Source organism: Salvelinus alpinus, chromosome 28 (genome assembly GCF_045679555.1).
Source record: "Salvelinus alpinus chromosome 28, SLU_Salpinus.1, whole genome shotgun sequence".
Taxonomy (NCBI): domain Eukaryota; kingdom Metazoa; phylum Chordata; class Actinopteri; order Salmoniformes; family Salmonidae; genus Salvelinus; species Salvelinus alpinus.
Window position 1 is genome coordinate 22,016,886 of NC_092113.1, and position 20,124 is coordinate 22,037,009.

Below are 20,124 nucleotides of genomic sequence, written 5' to 3' on the forward strand. Positions count from 1 at the left end.
AAGGGGTAGAGCAAGACAATGTTTAACACATCACTGTTAATGCTAGACCACTTTGCCGTACCGTGGTAGAAACTACTCAAGAGGTGAGATATAGCTTTATCAATCGTCAATGTATTCTGGAAGGCATTCGGAAAGTATTCAGAACCTTGACATTTTCCATATTTTGTTACGTTACAGCCTTATTCTAAAATGTATTAAATTGTTTTTGTTCCACATTAATCTACACACAATAACAAAGTGCCCCTGAACAAGGCAGTTAACCCACTGTTCCCCGGAAGGCTGTCATTGTAAATAAGAATTTGTTCTTAACTGACTTGCCTAGTTAAATAAAGGTTAAAAATAAATAAAGTAAAAATAGTTTGTTGAAGCACCATTGGCAGCGATTACAGCCTTGAGTCTTCCTGGGTACGACGCTACAAGCTTGGCACACCTGTTTTTGGGGAGTTTCTCCCATTCTTCTCGGCAGAACCTCTTAGGCTCTGTCAGGTTGGATGGGGTTCGTTGCGGCACAACTATTTTCAGGTCTATCCAGAGATGTTCGATCGGGTTAAAGTCTTGGCTCTGGCTGCGCAACTCAAGGATATTCAGAGACTTCCCGAAGCCACCTGCGTCGTCTTGGCTGTGTGCTTAGGGTCGTTGTTCTGTTGGAAGGTGACGCTTCACCCCAGTCTGAGGTTCTGAGCGCTCTGGAGCAGGATTTCATCAAAGATCTCGCTATACTTTGCTCTGTTAATCTTTCCCTTGATCCTGACTAGTCTCCCAGTCCGTGCCGCTGAAAAACATCCCCACAGCATGATGCTGCCACAACAACACTTCACCGTAGCGATGGTGCCAGGTTTCCTCCAGACGTGACACTTGGCATTCAGGCCAAAGAGTTCAATCTTGGTTTCATCAGACTCTTGTTTCTCATGGTCTGAGAGTCCTTTAGGTGCCTTTTGGTGCCAACTCCAAGCGGGCTGTCATGTGCCTTTACCTGAGGAGTGGCTTCCGTCTAGTCAATCTACCATAAAGGCCTGATTGGTTGAGTGCTGCAGAGATGGTTGTCCTTCTGGAAGGTTCTCCCATCTCCACAGAGGAATTCTGGAGCTCTGTCAGAGTGACCATAAGGTTCTTGTCACCACCATGACCAAGGCCCTTCTCCCCCAATTGCTCAGTTTGGCCGGGCGGCCAGCTTCAGGAAGAGTCTTGGTGGTTCCAAACTTCTTCCATTTAAGAATGATGGAGGCCCCTGTGTTCTTGGGTACCTTCAATGCTGCAGACATTTTTTGGTACACTTCCCCAGATCTGTGCCTCGACACAATCCTGTCTTGGAGCTCTACGGATAATTCCTTCAACGTCATGGCTTGGTTTTTGCTCTGACATGCACTGTCAACTGTCATGCACTGTCAACTGGGACCTTATATAGACAGGTGTGTGCCTTTCCAAATCATGTCCAATCAATTGAATTTACCACAGGTGGACTCCAATCAAGTTCTTGAAACATTTACATTTACATTTAAGTCATTTAGCAGACGCTCTTATCCAGAGCGACTTACAAATTGGAAAGTTCATACATATTCATCCTGGTCCCCCCGTGGGGAATGAACCCACAACCCTGGCGTTGCAAGCGCCATGCTCTACCAACTGAGCCACACGGGACCAAACATCTCAAAGATGATCAATGCAAACAGGATAAGCTCAATTTCGAATCTCATAGCAAAGGGTCTGAATACTTATGTAAATAAGGTATTTCCTTCTTTTATTTTTAATACATTTCTAAAAACTTGTTTTCACTTTGTCATTATGGGTTATAACCACTAGGTAGTGGTTAGAGCGTTGGGCCAGTAACCGAAAGGTTGCTGGATCGAATATCCAAGCTGACAAGGTCAAATCTGTCATTCTTCCCCTGAACAAGGCAGTTAACCCACTGTCCCCAGTAGGCCGTCATTGTAAATAAGAATTTGTTCTTAACTGACTTGCCTAGTTAAATAAAAGTTAAATAAAATAAAGATTGATGAGGATTTTTTTTTTATTTAATCCATTTTAGAATAAGGCTGTAATGTAACAAAATGTGGAAAAAGGGAAGGGGTCTGAATACTTTCCAAATGCGCTGCGGGTGCCAGCTTGACAGTACTAGAGGTTGGGAAGACCATACAGTATGTGAGACGTGGGGCTTTCTCTGGTCCTAACAAGGGGCTTAGCAGCTAATGGGCAGGTGAGGTGAAGCTGAATAAATTAATGTGGGCTGAGAAAGCGAAAGAAACAGAGTGAGAAATGAGAAAGACGGAGACTGAAATAAGACAGGGAGATAAAGAAACAGAGAACACACCCTCTCTGTCACCAGTAAATGTAATCTCACAACGCCAAGCAGAACATTTTGAATAATCCATAGCGACAAAACAGAGTGCAAAAATGAGTGCTTATAATTCCCATTATAGTAGTGCTACTGTAGTGCACTGCACAGCCTAACAGGCCCAGCAAATTACAGTACAGAAATACAAAAGACAGACTCGTTCATGAACGGCAGGGGAGACACTTTACATCAGTGGCTGGGTGAAGAGGTTAACATTGTGATTGTGATGGAGGCAGGTGTCATGACGCTAGCCCGTTCAGTGAGTTGGCTAGCAGAGATGTGAACAACCCCCCTCTCCTGTTAGGAGGGGGGACAGTTTTATAACTTAACCCCCACATCATAAATTCCGTAAAGAGACTCTCCCTGGCCATGCAGTATCGAGGGAGAGTGTTTCAAAGTAGAACAAAGGAACTCCCGCCAAATTCTACTACATTCCAGAATTTGAGAATTTAACAATATCCATATTTTGGAGAATGTGTAAACGGTCGGTGGAGAAGCCAGCTACGACCCAGTCCGTTTTGTTTCATGTTTGTGACCTCATGAAAGACAATACAGCCTCATTACCCTAATTCTGTTTATACAGGTTCCTCATTTATGAGGCTTGCATCTAATTATTGTATAACATGAATGAGTAAAGATGAAACTACTTGTGAAATTATGTACTGTGATGTTAACCTTCTAAAATGAGAGAATTTGCCTTCATTGTAAAGTTTAACTGTCAGGAGCCACACCCCAAGTGAATAGGCATTGGTTGTAAATTATGAACCAACCCCTTTTCTAAATTTCTATAAAAGCCCCCGTGACCCAAAGTCACCTAAATTCCAAATATGGGAGGACTTGTCCTCACTTTTAAAAAGGGCTCATTCTAATTTCAACCCTACAGGCCAGGAAACGCGACAGCTTGTGCTACATGTGAAAAATGGTATGAAACCTGAACTATTGATCACCCAAGAAGAAGTGAGTCCTAGATGACAGCCTAACAGACTGCAGCTGGAAAGGTAGCAAATCTAGTGCGAGAACACTGATCGACGTGGACGAATCTCCAGAGTGAGATGAACCTCTCAGACCACGCATACCTCGGTGTAAGCTGAGGTGGTACAGGTTTGAGCACCAAAACTAGAAAACAATATACTACGTGGAGCATTGGCTACACGGCTGGAAATGGTTAAACTCTGAGACTATCGATCCCTACAGAATAAGAACAAATCTTAGATACTAATTACTAGTCTGCAGCTAGAAATGATGTAAACCTGGGATGTGAATACCGACAACCGCCGAAACATCTACTCTAAGAACCATGGACGCCTGACGTATCCATACAACAGACAGTATCAGGAGACGCCACCATGAGTAGCCAGAGACTCTCTGATGAACTGACCGATGATTCCAACAGAAAAGACAACTACATAATGGCATAAATATATTGATTGTAATTATTCCCGAATGCGCGAGCGTTCATGTGCAAAGGATTAGCATTTCAACAAATATAATTATCCACTGTGTGTAGTGATCCATTTTGTCTTTCCAGCTCTCTCAGTCCACACCCCCTTCCCTTTGTCCACCAAGCCGTCATATCGGTTTAGCCCACAAGGGGATCTTCCCTATCATTGTTAGTAACCAATATCTACTGTTAATTTGTTATGCATTTCTGTGATTATTTAGTTAGTTAGTAAATAAATGATTAAGCCAATTGGTGTATAGATGATTCATAGTTTAGGCTGGGTTCGTGCAGATAACCAACAATTTACGATGTTTGAAATGAGACTGACGAGATAAAGAATAATTCATTAATAGAAGACTAATTGATCAGATATTAAAATATCTGAAAAGTTATATTTGGAAAATTATAACTTTGTAATCTGAAGATTTTCCGTGGTAACCCGACTTTCTAGTTAATTAAATTTACATGATTAGTTTAATCACGTAATAATATTTACAGAGAATTGATTTGATAAAATAACAGTCTTCACTTTTAATGAGGCCAAAGACACGACACAGGTTATGAACCAAATGAAGAGGCCGGGTTTTAAGTTGGAAGACCTTAGTGACAGAGATACATTGATCGTTTTTACTCCAAACAGGCAGAGATGCGCACAACGTCTTGTATTGTGATGGAGAAAACAAATCGATCCACTTGTACATTTACCTCACTGTTTTTGTCAGTGGAAGAAAAACATGATTGTGACTTGCCTTGCTCTAGAATACCATTATAACAGAGATGTTCCAGTATACCCTTTCCTTGAACAACACTTAGGCCCTGAAACCAAACTATCATTATAAAACACACATTACATAAACCTTTACAATTGTTGGGACTAAATTGGAAACAAATTTCCCTCCGATGTGCCGTGCTATTCACTAGTCAAGTGTGCCGTTATTGCATGTTGTGTTGTCTGAAAACAATGTGCCAAATAGCAAGGTGACGCCAGAGAGATAATGGTCTTGGATCTGATTGGCTGCTTCTCCGAGCCTGGATCAATTCATGTCTGAAAGGAGGGAAAGGCTTTTTATGACGACGCCTCAGACAATAAGACATTAAACCAGTGAATCCACTGTGAAAGAAAGAACGAGGAAGAAACATAAAAGAGATATACAGGGAGGTCAAACACAATTACAGTCTCTCTCTCTCTCTCTCTCTCTCTCTCTCTCTCTCTCTCTCTCTCTCTCTCTCTCTCTCTCTCTCTCTCTCTCTCTCTCTCTCTCTCTCTCTCTCTCTCTCTCTCTCTCTCTCTCTCTCGGGGAGAACAAGTATTTGATACACTGCCGATTTTCCAGGTTTTCCTACTTACAAAGCATGTAGAGGTCTGTAATTTTTATCATAGGTACACTTCAACTGTGAGAGACGGAATCTAAAACAAAAATCCAGAAAATCACATTGTATGATTTTTAAGTAATTAATTTGCATTTTGTGTTGCTACCTGTGTTGCTGATATTTAGTCCTAGATATGTGTAGTTTTTGGTGTGTTCTAATAGAACTGTGTCCAAATAGAATTTATATTTGTCATCCTTATTTCCGGACCTTTTTTGGAATATCATTATATTAGTTTTTTTTAGGTTAATGGTCAGAGCCCAGGTCTGACAGAACCTGTGCACCAGGTCATCTGCGTACAGCAGACACATGATTTCAGTGTTGTGTAGGGTGATACCAGGTGCTGCCGATTCTTCGAATGCTTTTGCCAATTCATTAATGTAGATGTTAAATAGTGTTGGACTTATTGGACAGCCCTGTTTCACTCCCCGTCCCTGAGAGAAGAAGTCTGTTTGCTTGTTGCCAATTTTAACCGCACATTTGTTTTTACTGTACATTGATTTAATAAAATCATGTTTTCCCTCCAATACCACTTTCTATTAGTTTATAAAAAAGACCTTTGTGCCAAATTGAAACAAATGCTTTCTTGAAATCTACAAAACACGAGTAGATCTTTCCTTTGTTTTGGTTTACTTGTTTATCAATTACAGTGTGGAGGGTGTAAATGTGGTCTGTTGTACGATCATTTTTTAGAAATCCAATCTGGCTTCTGCTCAGGACGTTGTGTTCGTCAAGGAAATGATGTAGTCTGCTATTTATAATACTGCAGAGAATTTCCCCCAAGTTGCTGTTAATGCAAATTCTTCTGTAATTATTTGGGTCAAATTTGTCTCCATTTTTATAGATTGGTGTGATCAATCCCTGATTCCAAATATCGGGGAAAATACCTGCAGTGAGGATAATGTTGAAGAGTTTGAGTGTAGCCAATTTGAATTTGTGGTCTGTATATTTGATCATTTCATTTAAAATACCATCAGCACCACAGGACTTTTTGGGTTGGAGAGTGCATAGTTTTCCCAATAATTATTCTTCTGTAATTGGGGTATCCACAGGATTCTGATAGTCTTTGACTGCTGATTCAAGGATGTGTAATTTTTCTTGTATATCTTTTTGTTCTGGGCTCTTTGTTATATTGCTGTAGAGGTTTGCAAAGTGATTTCTCCACATATCCCCATTTTGGATAGCCAATTCCTCATGATGAGGTTTGTTTAATTTATTCCAATTCTCCCAGAAGTGGTTTGATTCTATGGATTCTTCAATTACATCCAGCTGATTTCTAATGTGCTGTTCCTTTTTTGTTCTTAGGGTGTGTTTGTATTGCTTCAGTGTTTCCCCATATTGAAGGCGTATATTTTTGTTGTCTGGTTCTCTGTGTTTTTGATTAGATATATTTCTCAATGACTTTCTTAGATTTTTGCAATCATTATCAAACCATTTTTCATTATCTGTTATTTCTGGTTTGCTCTTATGCTTCTTTAAATTAGCCAAGGAGGCTAATTTGTCAAATATAAAGTGTATGTTCCAAACAGCCAAATTTACACCTTCATTGCTGAAGGAGAATGTTAAGGCTAAAATGTTGTCCAGGAGAGATTGTATTTTTTGGCTACTAATTGCTTTTTGGTAGATGTCTGTACTGTTTGCACTCCATCTATAGGCCTGTTTAGTACCATGTAATTTATTGGGCCGTGATGCTTCATGGTTGGGTTTTGCTCTTCTCAGATACACTGTGATTTTACTGTGGTCTGAGAGAGGTGTTAGTGGGCTGACTGTGAAGGCTCTGAGAGACTCTGGGTTTAGGTCGGTAAGGAAGTAGTCTACAGTGCTGCTGCCAAGGGATGAGCTGTAGGTGTACCTACCAAAAGAGTCCCCTCTCAGCCTACCATTGACTATGTACAGACCCAGTGTTCGACAGAGCTTCACGAGCTGTACTCCGTTTTTGTTTTCACTTTGTCATAGTTGTTTCTGTGGGGATATGTGAGGAGGGAAAGGTTGTTGCTTCCAGGTAGGTGTTTATCCCCATGACTGTTAATAGTGTCTTGTTCTTCTGCTGTTCTAGCATTCAGGTCTCCACAGACCAGTACGTTGCCTTGGGCCTGAAAGTGACTAATTTCCCCCTTTAGAATGGAGAAACTCTATTCATTGAAGTAGGGTGACTGAGGGGGGAATGTATGTGGCACAGAGGAAGACGTTTTTATCTGTCAAGATAGCCTCCTTGTTGATTTTTAACCATATAAAGAATTCTCCTGTTTTGATCAATTTGATTGAATTAATTAGTTCAGATTTATACCATATTAGCATTCCCCCTGAGTCTCTGCCCTGTTTGATTCCTTTTAATTTAGTGGATGGTATGATTATCTCCCTATAACCTAGTGGACAGCCAGTGGAAACATCACCTCTGCACCATGTTTCCTGTAGTACTACAATATCAACATCATCAATTTCTTTCAGGAAGTCTGCGTTTCTGCTCTTTAGCCCAAAAGCAGAGGACTTCAATCCTTGTAAATTCCAACATGCAACGTAAAAAGATTTCATAACTTATTTTTCTTTACCTTCAAAATGAGACAAACACTCACAATCCAACAAGAACTATTAAAATAGGATTTTTCAATTAAAGTAAACTCTTATTATGCAAATGTAATTTGTTTATCATTTAAGATAGAATTTGTGTCATGCCACTTGGGTGGATGTAGTGTGAGGATGGTGGAGTTCTTGTGCTCATCTTACCATGACCCTCGGCCTATCACATGTGAGCATAGTAGACTCAGCATTTGTTTAATGTCACTCATGTGGTTGGTGGGGCTGGGTCAGTTGCTCCTCTAACAGCCTGTGCATAGCTCTGCCTGCTGGGCTGTGGCTCCTCCAAGTGTGGGTCTGCGGTGGGGGGCAGGGGGTGGGAGGCCTCGTCTGGGTGGCTCTGAAGCTGGGCTGGGGTGGTCTGTGCTGTACTGGCTGTGGTGGCCATTGAGGTTGGTGGTGCTGTGGTCGTGGCTGGGGGTTCCAGGGTGCTGGTCCGGGGTGTTGTGGAGATTGCTCCGCTGTTCCTGGGTGGAGAGGTCGGGCTGTGGTTTAAAGCGACGTCCTTGAGAGTCTTGGCAAGGATGGGGACTGACTCCCTGTACAGGTGAACATGGTCATAGAGACAGTCCAGATCGAGGGTGGGATGGTGGGCCAGGTGTACATTGGGTCGCAGGGCACAGTCCCGGGATAGGCTGGCGTTTATTCTTTGGATTGTGGCAGGGTGGAAGTCCTTCCTCTGTAGAAGGGTTGACACCACGATTCTTGAGTTGGGGAAGATTGCGGAGGCCTTCTCGATCACTCCCCATAGTGAAGTAACCACCCTCTCCTGCTGAGCACGCAGGTCGTTGCTTCCGGTATGTATGATTATGTGGCTTGGCGACCCGAGATGGGCCTCAAGCAGCTCCATGGCACTCTGCGTTGTTGGCCACCACACCTTTCTCGTTTTGTGTCTAGGGAAAAGTTTATTCTCCTGAACAAACTTCCCATTTGAGTCCATCAACAGGACGATGTCAGCCAGTGTTTCTTCTGGACCGGAGGGGGCAGAGGGGGGGCTGGTGTGTGTTGGAGCTGGGGTGTGGCTGGTCTGTGCCGGTGCCGCTGTCAGTGGGAGGCTGTTCTGTGGGTTGGGGAGGAGGGGTGCAGCAGCCAGGGCTGGGGAAGCCTGGCTGGTTGAGCTGGGCTCCTCTGCTGTGTGAGGGCAGGTCATAGAGTGGTGATCTAGCTGCTCCTGCAGCCTGTCCTCTGTTCTCTTTCTCTCCTGCAGCTCCTCTCTTATTGTGGTCAGATCGTTATTACTGCTCTGCCTGTCTTTTTGGAGCTCTCTCACCTCCTTTGTTAGATCAGCCAGCTCTCTCTTGAGTCCGTCTCTCTCTTGCTGAACCTCATTCAGCTGTGTTGCAAGGCTGCTGTCCTGCTCTGTCCTCTAAGGTGTGGAGCTCCTCTAAGGTGTGGTTGTCTGGTTGCTGTTTGCTCACGCTCTCCCTGAGCAGGACCACCTCCCCCTCCAGTTTGGTGAACTCATCCCTCATGGCAGCCATGGTGGTGAGGAGGGCCTGAGCCTGCTCTGCACTGAGGGGGTCGCTCTCCTCCTGGGGCGTGTCCTCCACTATGGTGGGAAGAGAGGTGCTGGATGTGCCTTTTTGGGTGGGGAGAGTAGGGGTGAGGGTGGTGCTGGTGGAGTTTGTCTTGTGGGAGGGCATGTCACTGGTGGTGTTCTTCTCTCTCTCCGCTCTCTCCTTAATGGTCTGAAAGTCTGTTTCAAACAGCCTAATGTTACCTTGCACCATGACAGTCCCAGTCTTGTAGAGGTTGATTGTTATCATGGTGCTGTCAGGGTCGTCTGTCTCTTTGATTTTCAGCTTCCACCCATTACAGATTCCCTCTTTCTTTATGGATGGGTAGTGAGAGCACACTGCTGAGCGCCATGCATTTGGCTGGTCAGTGAGGAAGATGAGATTACTCATGTCACCGTTTTTGTAGAGGTCTGCAAAAAGGGTTTCTGGCCTCCCCTTTAGTAGTTTCTGTTTAAAAGCTTTCCTCGTTGTGTCATTTTTGGCCTCTTTAGGGTAGAGAATGGATTCTGCGCTGAGGGGGAGTGGGAACATGGTGCCTGTGGGCTCTGCTACTACCGCTGCTCTGTTCTGCTGCCCCGTTGCCATGGCAACCAATTTGTTCATCTGCTGCTGTTGCTAGCTAGCGTCAGTTTGGTCGTTTGATGTAGTTGTATTAACTCCCCTTGCTAGGTTTGTTCTAGCTCGTTTCTTCGGGCTAGCTTGTTAGTCTGCTGGCTAGGTCTTTGTTGTGTAGCTAGCTAGCTAGAGTCAAAACTTCTTGCTTTTTTTCTATTCTGAATGAATAGAGTTGTTGTTCATCACTTCTTGTCTGGAATTCTTTTTCGATTAGAGTGTTTATCTCATTCTAAAAACAAAAAAATATGAAATATATCAGGAGCTCATGTTGAGCATTACACACACTCTCTCACTCTCTCTCTCTCTCTCTTTCTTTCTCTCTCTCTCATATCACACAAGTGGAGAGAGCGAGGCCAAAGTTTCCAACCTCCGACTGCCGTGTTTGACTTCACACACCAGTGTGCTCGCCGCGCTGGGGATTCACATTGAAATAATTGGAATGATTCTCCACTGCAGGCCTGCTTGACTATGCCTCTACTGTGTGTGTTGCTGTGTGTTCTGGGCTGCAGTCAGATAGATAACTAGTGATTAGGGCCAGTCCCTCCCCAGCCTGGCTCCTGCCTCTTTAATGAGGCTTTGCTGAGGGCCACAGAGAGCAGAGAGGGGGCTCTTCAGTCTAACACACTGGACTGGCTCTCTCTCACAGGGTGATGGTCTGGCTGTCACCACTGTCACCCTCTTCACTGGACACTGACTGAATCACAAGAGGTCATAGAGCTGTGACAGCCTCTTCACCCTACACATGGATGGAACACTAACCTATGTAATTGCCAAAGAAGAAAACTAAGTGAAGAAAGTAAAGTGCCACTAGACAGGGAAACTTTGTTGTACAACTTGTCTTGTTGTCCTACTTATGCTCTTGAAGTTTTGCATCTGGCAAAAGTTTTACTAGTGTGAATTTAGACATACGTCTGCAAGTTATAACATACTGTATGTGAAGAGTATTGATGATTAGTTGATTTGGCTTTGGCTGTAGAATTGTAGTTACTTATCTGGATTCAGCTATAGAAGTGTAGCTACTGGTCTGGTCCATATTCAGCTGTGTGTGGAGCAGTGATTACTGCAGTGTGACAGTCTGGTTGGACAGAAGCCTGCGGTCTGTATAGGCCCTGTGCAGCCAGGAACACATTGCTCTTCATTAAGACTGAGTGATGAGGGACCTGGACTGGCATCCCTCTCCTCTCCGCGTCCCTCTGCTGTCCATCTCTCTTCACCTCCTTAAATAGCACTCCTCTCTCTCACTCCCAGCTCCTCCATCTCATGCCTTAAGAGACCTAGTGCATATATGTATTCTCTTTCCCGCTCTGTTTCTTACCTGTTGTTTTAATTCCTATATTTCTTCTCATCTCTCTGTTGACAGGGTGCTAACAGTGTAATATCTGCCCTGCAGCATAAGTTCAATCTAAAACATAGATCAATAGGTTTTTCCTCACTTGTACTTTGGTTGTCTGACTGAAAAACATCAGCTCCTTCAGATCTACTGTAGAACCATACTTACGTTATCCTGAGGAAATACGGAGTTCATTTGCCTTGACTTGATCTGTTCACACATCATTAAAGCCTCAGATACAGCATACACTCCCATTAATCATGTTATTAACAGCCCTCGATCACTGGGGCCCGCCCAAGGCTACAAAGCAGATAGATACCACTTGTGGTTGACCTGCCGGCCTGCTGTTGTGGTCTCTCTACTTCCATAAACCAGGAAGGGACCAACAGCTTGGGTAGTTAACCAAGCTGCTGGGAATATTCTGCCCTTGCCAACGGACTGAGTGGATCGAACATAATGCACTCAGTAAATCTACAAAGTGTGTCCTGATGGACAGTGGAGCTGACGGCTGATGGCGAAGAGCAGGTTTGGATGCGTGCGTACTAGAGAGAGAAAGTGAATGAGTGTGTTTGTGAGGCTGACAGGATTAGAGTAGTGCTGGCAGAGGAGCTTGTGTGTCTCAGAGACCTATGACAGGCAGGGGAGAAGACGGTGACCCCAGGGTCTGAAATGAAAATAAACTTGCCGCATCGACAACAGCGCAGGGCAGCCAATCAGAGCGCTGAGGCTGCAGAATTGTCAACATCAGGAGCTCAGGTAGGTTAAGACATGAGGTGGCAGCTTCAGTACAGCACAGGGACAGGTCAGAACTGAGCTGCACACCGTTAGAAAAAGGCAGACACAATCTCAGCAACAAATATAGACTGTCCTATAGGCCAGGGGTTCCCAAACCTTTTGCTTCGTGAACCACCAATGAAAACATACCCAGACCAAAAGAATAGGTAAAGAATTGATTTATAAAAACTTCTGATTGAAAACATTTAACTGATGATAAATTTTCCTGTGACCGATTTTAAGAAATGTAATGTATAATAATGAAATTACTAAATGACATCCAGCGACCCAGTTTGGGACCCACTGTACACAAAATAACTGCAGTTCTATAAAACATAAAAGGTGGTGAATATTACTCCATGTGGGTACATTAGCTTCTGGAAAAAGACGCACAAATATACAGTTAAAGTCAGAAGTTTACATACACTTAGGTTGGAGTCATTAAAACTCGTTTTTCAACCACTCCACAAATTTCTTGTCAACAAACTATAGTTTTGGCAAGTCGGTTAGGACATCTACTTTGAGCATGACACAAGTCATTTTTCCAACAATTGTTTACAGACAAATTATTTCACTTATAATTCAATGTATCACACTTCCAGTGGGTCAGAAGTTTACATACACTAAGTTGACTGTGCCTTTAAACAGCTTGGAAAATTCCAGAAAATTATGTCATGGCTTTAGAAGCTTCTGATAGGCTAATTGACATAATTTGAGTCAATTGGAGGTGTACCCCTGGAGGTATTTCAAGGGCTACCTTCAAACTCCGTGCCTCTTCGCTTGACATCATGGGAAAATCAAAAGAAATCAGCCAAGATCTCAGAAAAAAAACTGTAGACCTCCACAAGTCTGGTTCATCATTGGGAGCAATTTCCAAACGCCTGAAGGTACCACGTTCATCTGTACAAACAATAGTACGCAAGTATAAACACCATGGGACCATGCAGCCGTCATACCGCTCAGGAAGGAGACGCCTTCTGTCTCCTAGAGATGAACGTACTTTGGTGCGAAAAGTGCAAATCGATCCCAGAACAACAGCAGAGGACCTTGTGAAGATGCTGGAGGAAACAGGTACAAAAGTATCTATATCCACAGTAAAACGAGTCCTATATCGACATAACCTGAAAGGCCGATCAGCAAGGAAGAAGCCACTGCTCCAAAACCGCCATAATTAAAGCCAGACTACGATTTGCAACTGCACATGGGGACAAAGATCGTACTTTTTGGAGAAATGTTCTCTGGTCTGATGAAACAAAAATATAACTGTTTGGCCATAATGACCATTGTTATGTTTGGAGGTAAAAGGGGGAGAATTGCAAGCCGAAGAACACCATCCCAACCGTGAAGCACGGAGGGGGCAGAATTATGTTGTGTGGGTGCTTTGCTGCAGGAGGGACTGGTGCACTTCACAAAATAGATGGCATCATGAAGATGGAAAATTATGTGGATATATTGAAGCAACATCTCAAGACATCAGTCAGGAAGTTAAAGCTTGGTCGCAAATGGGTCTTCCAAATGGACAATGACCCCAAGCATACTTCCAAAGTTGTGGCAAAATGGCTTAAGGACAACAAAGTCAAGGTATTGGAGTGGCCATCGCAAAGCTCTGACCTCAATCCTATAGAACATTTGTGGGCAGAACTGAAAAAGCGTGTGCAAGCAAGTAGGCCTACAGACCTGAGTTACACCAGCTCTGTCAGGAGGAATGGGCAAACATTCACCCAACTTGTTGTGGGAAGCTTGCGGAAGGCTACCCGAAACATTTGACCCAAGTTAAACAATTTAAAAGGCAATGCTACCAAATACTAATTAAGTGTATGTAAACTTCTGACCCACTGGGAATGTGATGAAAGAAATAAAAGCTGAAATAAATCATCCTCTCTACTATAATTCTGACATTTCACATTCTTAAAATAAAGTGCTGATCCTAACTGACCTAAGACAGGGAATCTTTACTAGGATTAAATGTCGGGAATTGTGAAAAACTGAGTTGAAATGTATTTGGCTAACGTGTATGTAAACATCCGACTTCAACTGTACCTAATACATTTGGGGTGGGCAATAGACACTGGCGCATTTACTGTAAAGGGAAAGTCTGCATGAAGCAGTCCAACACATTCAACACAGGCTGGAGGTGTAAACTGCTGCAGGACAGGTGGAGGCCAGAGGGAGGGTTGAATGTTCACTTACTCTTTACCAAGTCTGACAGTGGGGCTTTGGGAATAATGCCCAGACTTTAACACAAAAGCTTCCATTGGCGGTCTATGCCAAGTCTGGGCTACAGGGAAGGGAGCGCACAGGGAGAAAACAGCATTAAAAGCTAAAACCGACCCTGGTCGTACTGCAACATCAATCCGGCATCAGACACGCTACCCTAACCAGCGCATTCTCATCGCTCCCTGTCTCTTTCTCTCTCTCTTTCTACCTCCAACCTTTTTCTTTTGTGCTAAATGCAGGAAAGCTCAAAACATCTATCACCATCAAAGTCAGGGCATCTCTCTCTCTCTCTGTAAATTACTTGAGAATCCAGCGGAGCGTGGAGACGTATCAGGCAATCTCAACTCATTATCCGAGACAGGGACGATGGTGGGCGCCTCCCAGCCTCCTCCCAGCCTCCTCCTAGCCTCACGCGCTCCCCTCCCCAGACGCCACCTCACTGGCTCCGCTCTGGCCTCAGACATCCCCTCTCTAATAAGGCCTGCCTCTGTTCCTCCCCTCTAACCATCACCTTAACCCAAGCCCATCTTCACCAAACAGAGGGGGAGATACACAACACACACACCTGAAGATGCCTTTTCTTTCTGAGCATTAATAAGGCAGTGTGTGAGGTCTGCAGTGGGTCTGGTCTGTCAGCCTCCTCCTACACTAACTTCAATGAAATCATACAGTAACTAGACTACACCCATTTCAGACCTGCAAAAAATATGTTGATATGACCCCCTTTTAAACAAACCCTTATTGACCACTTATTTGCAGGTATACCCCGTTTATACATATCAGTGTGTAACTGGCAAATTGGGAGGGGCGGGGTGTTGTTAAACCATGGGGGCTGTTTGCATTTCTATTTAGGGAAGTGATTATTAATTTACTTGCAAAAAAATTCAGAGAACCAGTCCCGCAGAAACGATAGCTATATTTTGGTTACAGGGTCTGTAAAAATCCTACACCTTTCAGATGGACAGAAAAGCTGGTATAAAAATGCAGCCATGGTAAATTAGTGGGATTTTGGTCTGTGTATGAAAGGGATACCAGCATTTCACGGGAAAGTCTTCTGGTTCCACACCATGTTTACATCAAACTGGCCTCAGACATGGATAGAAAACACTCCATGATGATGATGTTCACTGCTCTGTAAATTCAATATACTTTAAAATGACTCCGCCATATGCACAAGTGTCCCAAAGCTGAGGGAGTGAAAATTATGGAAGGTTTAGGGGCTTATTAGACCCTCCTATTGCCACTTTGACCGAGCCAGCTACTCCGCCGGCTTCAGAGTGAAGTGGTATCCCATAACCACCTTGTTTTTTAGATTGCGGAATTTCACACAAAATAATGGAGGCATGCCTAATTATAAACCACCTGTATTTGTTTGTGTCTGATTTCAAGGCTTGACACATATGAAATACCTCCCAAATTAAATGTTCAACTGTTACTGGTTCTTCTCTAGGTTACTGCCTTTCTAGGGAGTTTTTCCTAAACACCGTGCTTCTACATCTGCATTGCTTGCTCTTTGGGGATTTAGGCTGGTTTTCTGTATAAGCACTTTGTGACATCTGCTGATGTAAAAAGGGCTTCATAAATACATTTTATTGATTGATGCTAGAGGTTTATATATCTTGTAAAACGATAGGGGATATTTTTTCATTAGAATTTCATGGTCGTTTTATTATTTAAATGTGGAATATGAACTGCATCAATAAAGTCACGAGTGTGTCCCGAAGTTGAAAGGTTAATTTGATCTCCTCGTCGCTCTTGAATTCCCCCTCTGAGTTTTGTCAGCAACACGTGAAAACGGAGGGCCCTCCAAGCGAGTTGATAGGGACGAGGGGCTGGTTTGGGATTCACAGAGAGTCTCTTCAAAGGTATCCCCGACTTCAAACCTCTATCTAGTTGGGCTAATGTAGAGAGAAAGTTCCTTGTTGCTCAGATTGGTGCGATAGAATGGCACGCACACACACAGGGCTGGAGGAGAGGAGGTTCACAGAGCTGATTAGCACATGCTTTATGAGTACTTGCCAGGCAAGGAGCTGGAGCGCCCTGGAGCTTTCCTCAGTGTAGAGCCAGACCAGACCAGAGCAGTGCAGTACGTGGCATGTATACATTATCAAGTGCACTTTCAACTCTTACAGTAGAATATCATGCTGCTAGTACACAAACTTCAAGGAACTGTCTCTGTATCTAGGGGTAGCACTCTTGTGAAGAGGAGGCTTAAAAACTGTAAGGGAGACAGATTTGACTTGGGGGCAGAGATGCTAGAATCCTCTTTACTTTAACTACTGCATACACTCCTGTAGACAAGGTCCAGCATCCCCATAGCGATGGAACTTAAGCTTACGGGTGTTTTAACGATGCATCGTTCCTACAACGACCAAAGACGTAACATGCAGTTCCCAGAACACCACACAGAGAGAACGCTCACTAAGTGCATTGTTGAGGCATGTGTCCATACTGACAGGATTGAAAGAAAGGCAGTGTTGCTCTCAGATCAGCTTTCTCCATTAAAATCTTACCCTAACATTATAATTATTCCACAACACTAACGAGGGATCAGATTCTAGAGGGATATTATCACCTATGGCTGCAAATATTGAAACGGCTTATTCTAATGCTTATAAGCATTCCCCTATAGCTACCCTATAATAATGCTCTAAATGAAGATTTTGCACATCATTTGCACACATGTTGTTAGACTACACGTCATGAAATATAATAAGGCAAAAATGGCAGACAATAGCGTACAATTAGCAAAGTAAAAAACTGAATTGAATTAACATAAAATTCATTTCAATATGATTTAAATACATTGCTCAAAAAAATAAAGGGAACACTAAAATAACACATCCTAGATCTGAATGAATGAAATATTCTTATTAAATACTTTTTTCTTTACATAGTTGAATTATCAATGGAAATCAAATGTATCAACCCATGGAGGTCTGGATTTGGAGTCACACTCAAAATTAAAGTGGAAAACCACACTACAGGCTGATCCAACTTTGATGTACTGTCCTTAAAACAAGTCAAAATGAGGCTCAGTAGTGTGTGTGGCTGTATGGTCATGGTATGTATGGTATGTATGTATGGTACGTGCCTGTATGACCTCCCTACAAAGCCTGGGCATGCTCCTGATGAGGTGGCGGATGGTCTCCTGAGGGATCTCCTCCCAGACCTGGACTAAAGCATCCGCCAACTCCTGGACAGTCTGTGGTGCAACGTGGCGTTGGTGGATGGAGCGAGACATGATGTCCCAGATGTGCTCAATTGGATTCAGGTCTGGGGAACAGGCGGGCCAGTCCATAGCATCAATGCCTTCCTCTTGCAGGAACTGCTGACACACTCCAGCCACATGAGGTCTAGCATTGTCTTGCATTAGGAGGAACCCAGGGCCAACCGCACCAGCATATGGTCTTACAAGGGGTCTGAGGATCTCATCTCGGTACCTAATGGCAGTCAGGCTACCTCTGGCGAGCACATGGAGGGCTGTGCGGCCCCCCAAAGAAATGCCACCCCACACCATGACTGACCTACCGCCAAACCGGTCATGCTGGAGGATGTTGCAGGCAGCAGAACGTTCTCCACGGCGTCTCCAGACTCTGTCACGTCTGTCACATGTGCTCAGTGTGAACCTGCTTTCATCTGTGAAGAGCACAGGGCGCCAGTGGCGAATTTGCCAATCTTGGTGTTCTCTGGCAAATGCCAAACGTCCTGCACGGTGTTGGGCTGTAAGCACAACCCCCACCTGTGGACGTCGGGCCCTCATACCACCCTCATGGAGTCTGTTTCTGACCGTTTGAGCAGACACATGCACATTTGTGGCCTGCTGGAGGTCATTTTGCAGGGCTCTGGCAGTGCTCCTCCTGCTCCTCCTTGCACAAAGGCGGAGGTAGCGGTCCTGCTGCTGGGTTGTTGCCCTCCTATGGCCTCCTCCACGTCTCCTGATGTACTGGCCTGTCTCCTGGTAGCGCCTCCATGCTCTGGACACTACGCTGACAGACACAGCAAACCTTCTTGCCACAGCTCGCATTGATGTGCCATCCTGGATGAGCTGCACTACCTGAGCCACTTGTGTGGGTTGTAGACTCCGTCTCATGCTACCACGAGAGTAAAAGCACCGCCAGCATTCAAAAGTGACCAAAACATCAGCCAGGAAGCATAGGAACTGAGAAGTGGTCTGTGGTCAACCACTCCTTTATTGGGGGTGTCTTGCTAATTGCCTATAATTTCCACCTGTTGTCTATTCCATTTGCACAACAGCATGTGAAATTTATTGTCAATCAGTGTTGCTTCCTAAGTGGACAGTTTGATTTCACAGAAGTGTGATTGACTTGGAGTTACATTGTGTTGTTTAAGTGTTCCCTTTATTTTTTTGAGCAGTGTATGTAGCAATGTAGCCTATACTGTATTGATCTTTGCAGTCATCTCGGTTTTCATTTGAAGCCTCTTTTTATCCTAGGATTGTAAAAATTGCAAAGACATTGGTAACTTTGTATTTGTAGTCGATTTCGCTCTGAAGTTATTGGCAGTCACAGCGAGACCGATAAACTTGATTCTGTGTTTAGCAGAGATCTTCTGTGTACAGTATAAAGTGGAAGGGCAGAAAAGCATCTAACAATGCACTTAGCTGTTCTACGAGCGGTCTGAGGTAGTCGGTAAATAACAAGCGCTTTCAAGTACGACTTTAGTAATGATGGTTGTTGGGAAACAGCTCTGAGATTTAACGATGCTCAGACGAAGGTTCGAATGATGAATTTAGCCTTAAGATGCTTTTGGGAACCTGGGCTCAGGTTATTTGAAGCAGGGACAAAAATACAGTTTTATATTTACTGGATGTGTTGGGGAAAAAAGATGAACCGGTGAATTGACTATATAATATATTTAGCTATTTGTGTAGAAAGAGGGCATGAAAACCTCCAGGCATCTACTGAATGAAAGCCTATAGTGAACACTGACCTTCTTGGCTGCGTCGATGCACTGCATGTACGTTTTGGCCAGGTCTGAGCATTGCAATGTCTGCTCCCGGTTCTCCTTGTAGCAGTTGAGGATCTGGGACTGCAGGTTGATGCATACAGGCTCGGTGTTCCTCGCTCTGTGGACACACACAGGTCAGGGGTCAGCCCAGAGGTCATCAAAGAGACACAGCTGAATGATTTTTATTAGAACACAGCAAGCAACATGTCCAACATTACTACAGTGTATGATCAGTGACATTGTATTTTTGTGAAAATCATTTGAGGTGATTGATGCAGTGACGAGACGTCATTCAGGTTGAGCCCCACATGCTTTGAGCCTCACCTGTTTAAAACAAATTCTATAATAATAATACATTTAAAATGCCTGTTTTGCAAGTGATTCTGGCATTAATTTGTGTCACATATCAGTTTAGCAAACAATGTAAAAAATGTAAAATGTCAAAATGTCCTTGAGTTAATAAAGAAGCATACAAGCCTAGCTCAGTGCTTTCTGTGGTGGAGGGGCAGCCAGGGAAAACACAGAGCGTAGGCATGGTTCATCTTCTCTGGTTGTGCGGTGATTGTCACAGTTTGCGAGCAAACGAATGCACTGTCCACAGGGCATGTTGATGCCACTGAACCAAGGCAGAGAAACCTTAACACTGCACACGTGATGGAGGCATGCGACATAATCGCTGCTCATGTGCAAGACAGGTTTTCGGAAAGAGACCACTTAATTGCGGCAAAGTTGGTAAACAGCAGTTTTTCCCCCAGTATGTACATTCCTTTCTGACTGCAGAACTCCAGTGTGCTACCTCATCAATTTACACACAATACCCCATAATGAAAAAGCAAAAAAAGTTCTTCATTTTAGCAAATTTAAAAAATGAAATATTACATTTACATAAGTATTCAGACACTTTACTCAGTACTTTGTTGAAGCACATTTGGCAGCTATTACAGCCTCGAGTCTTCTTGGGTATGATGCTACAAGCTTGGCACAC

At 43.8% G+C, this 20,124-nt stretch overlaps 1 protein-coding gene across 2 annotated transcripts in view; it reads right to left on the bottom strand.

Annotated features, from left to right (window-relative positions):
• The window catches only part of LOC139557412 (MICOS complex subunit mic25a-like), a 68,000-nt gene that overhangs the window by 5,070 nt on the left and 42,806 nt on the right, over positions 1-20,124 (bottom strand). For both annotated transcript variants that reach the window (XM_071372184.1, XM_071372183.1), the window contains one exon: positions 19,122-19,257. In XM_071372184.1, coding sequence (XP_071228285.1) covers positions 19,122-19,257 — 136 coding nt within the window. The remainder of the gene's footprint in view (positions 1-19,121; positions 19,258-20,124) is intronic.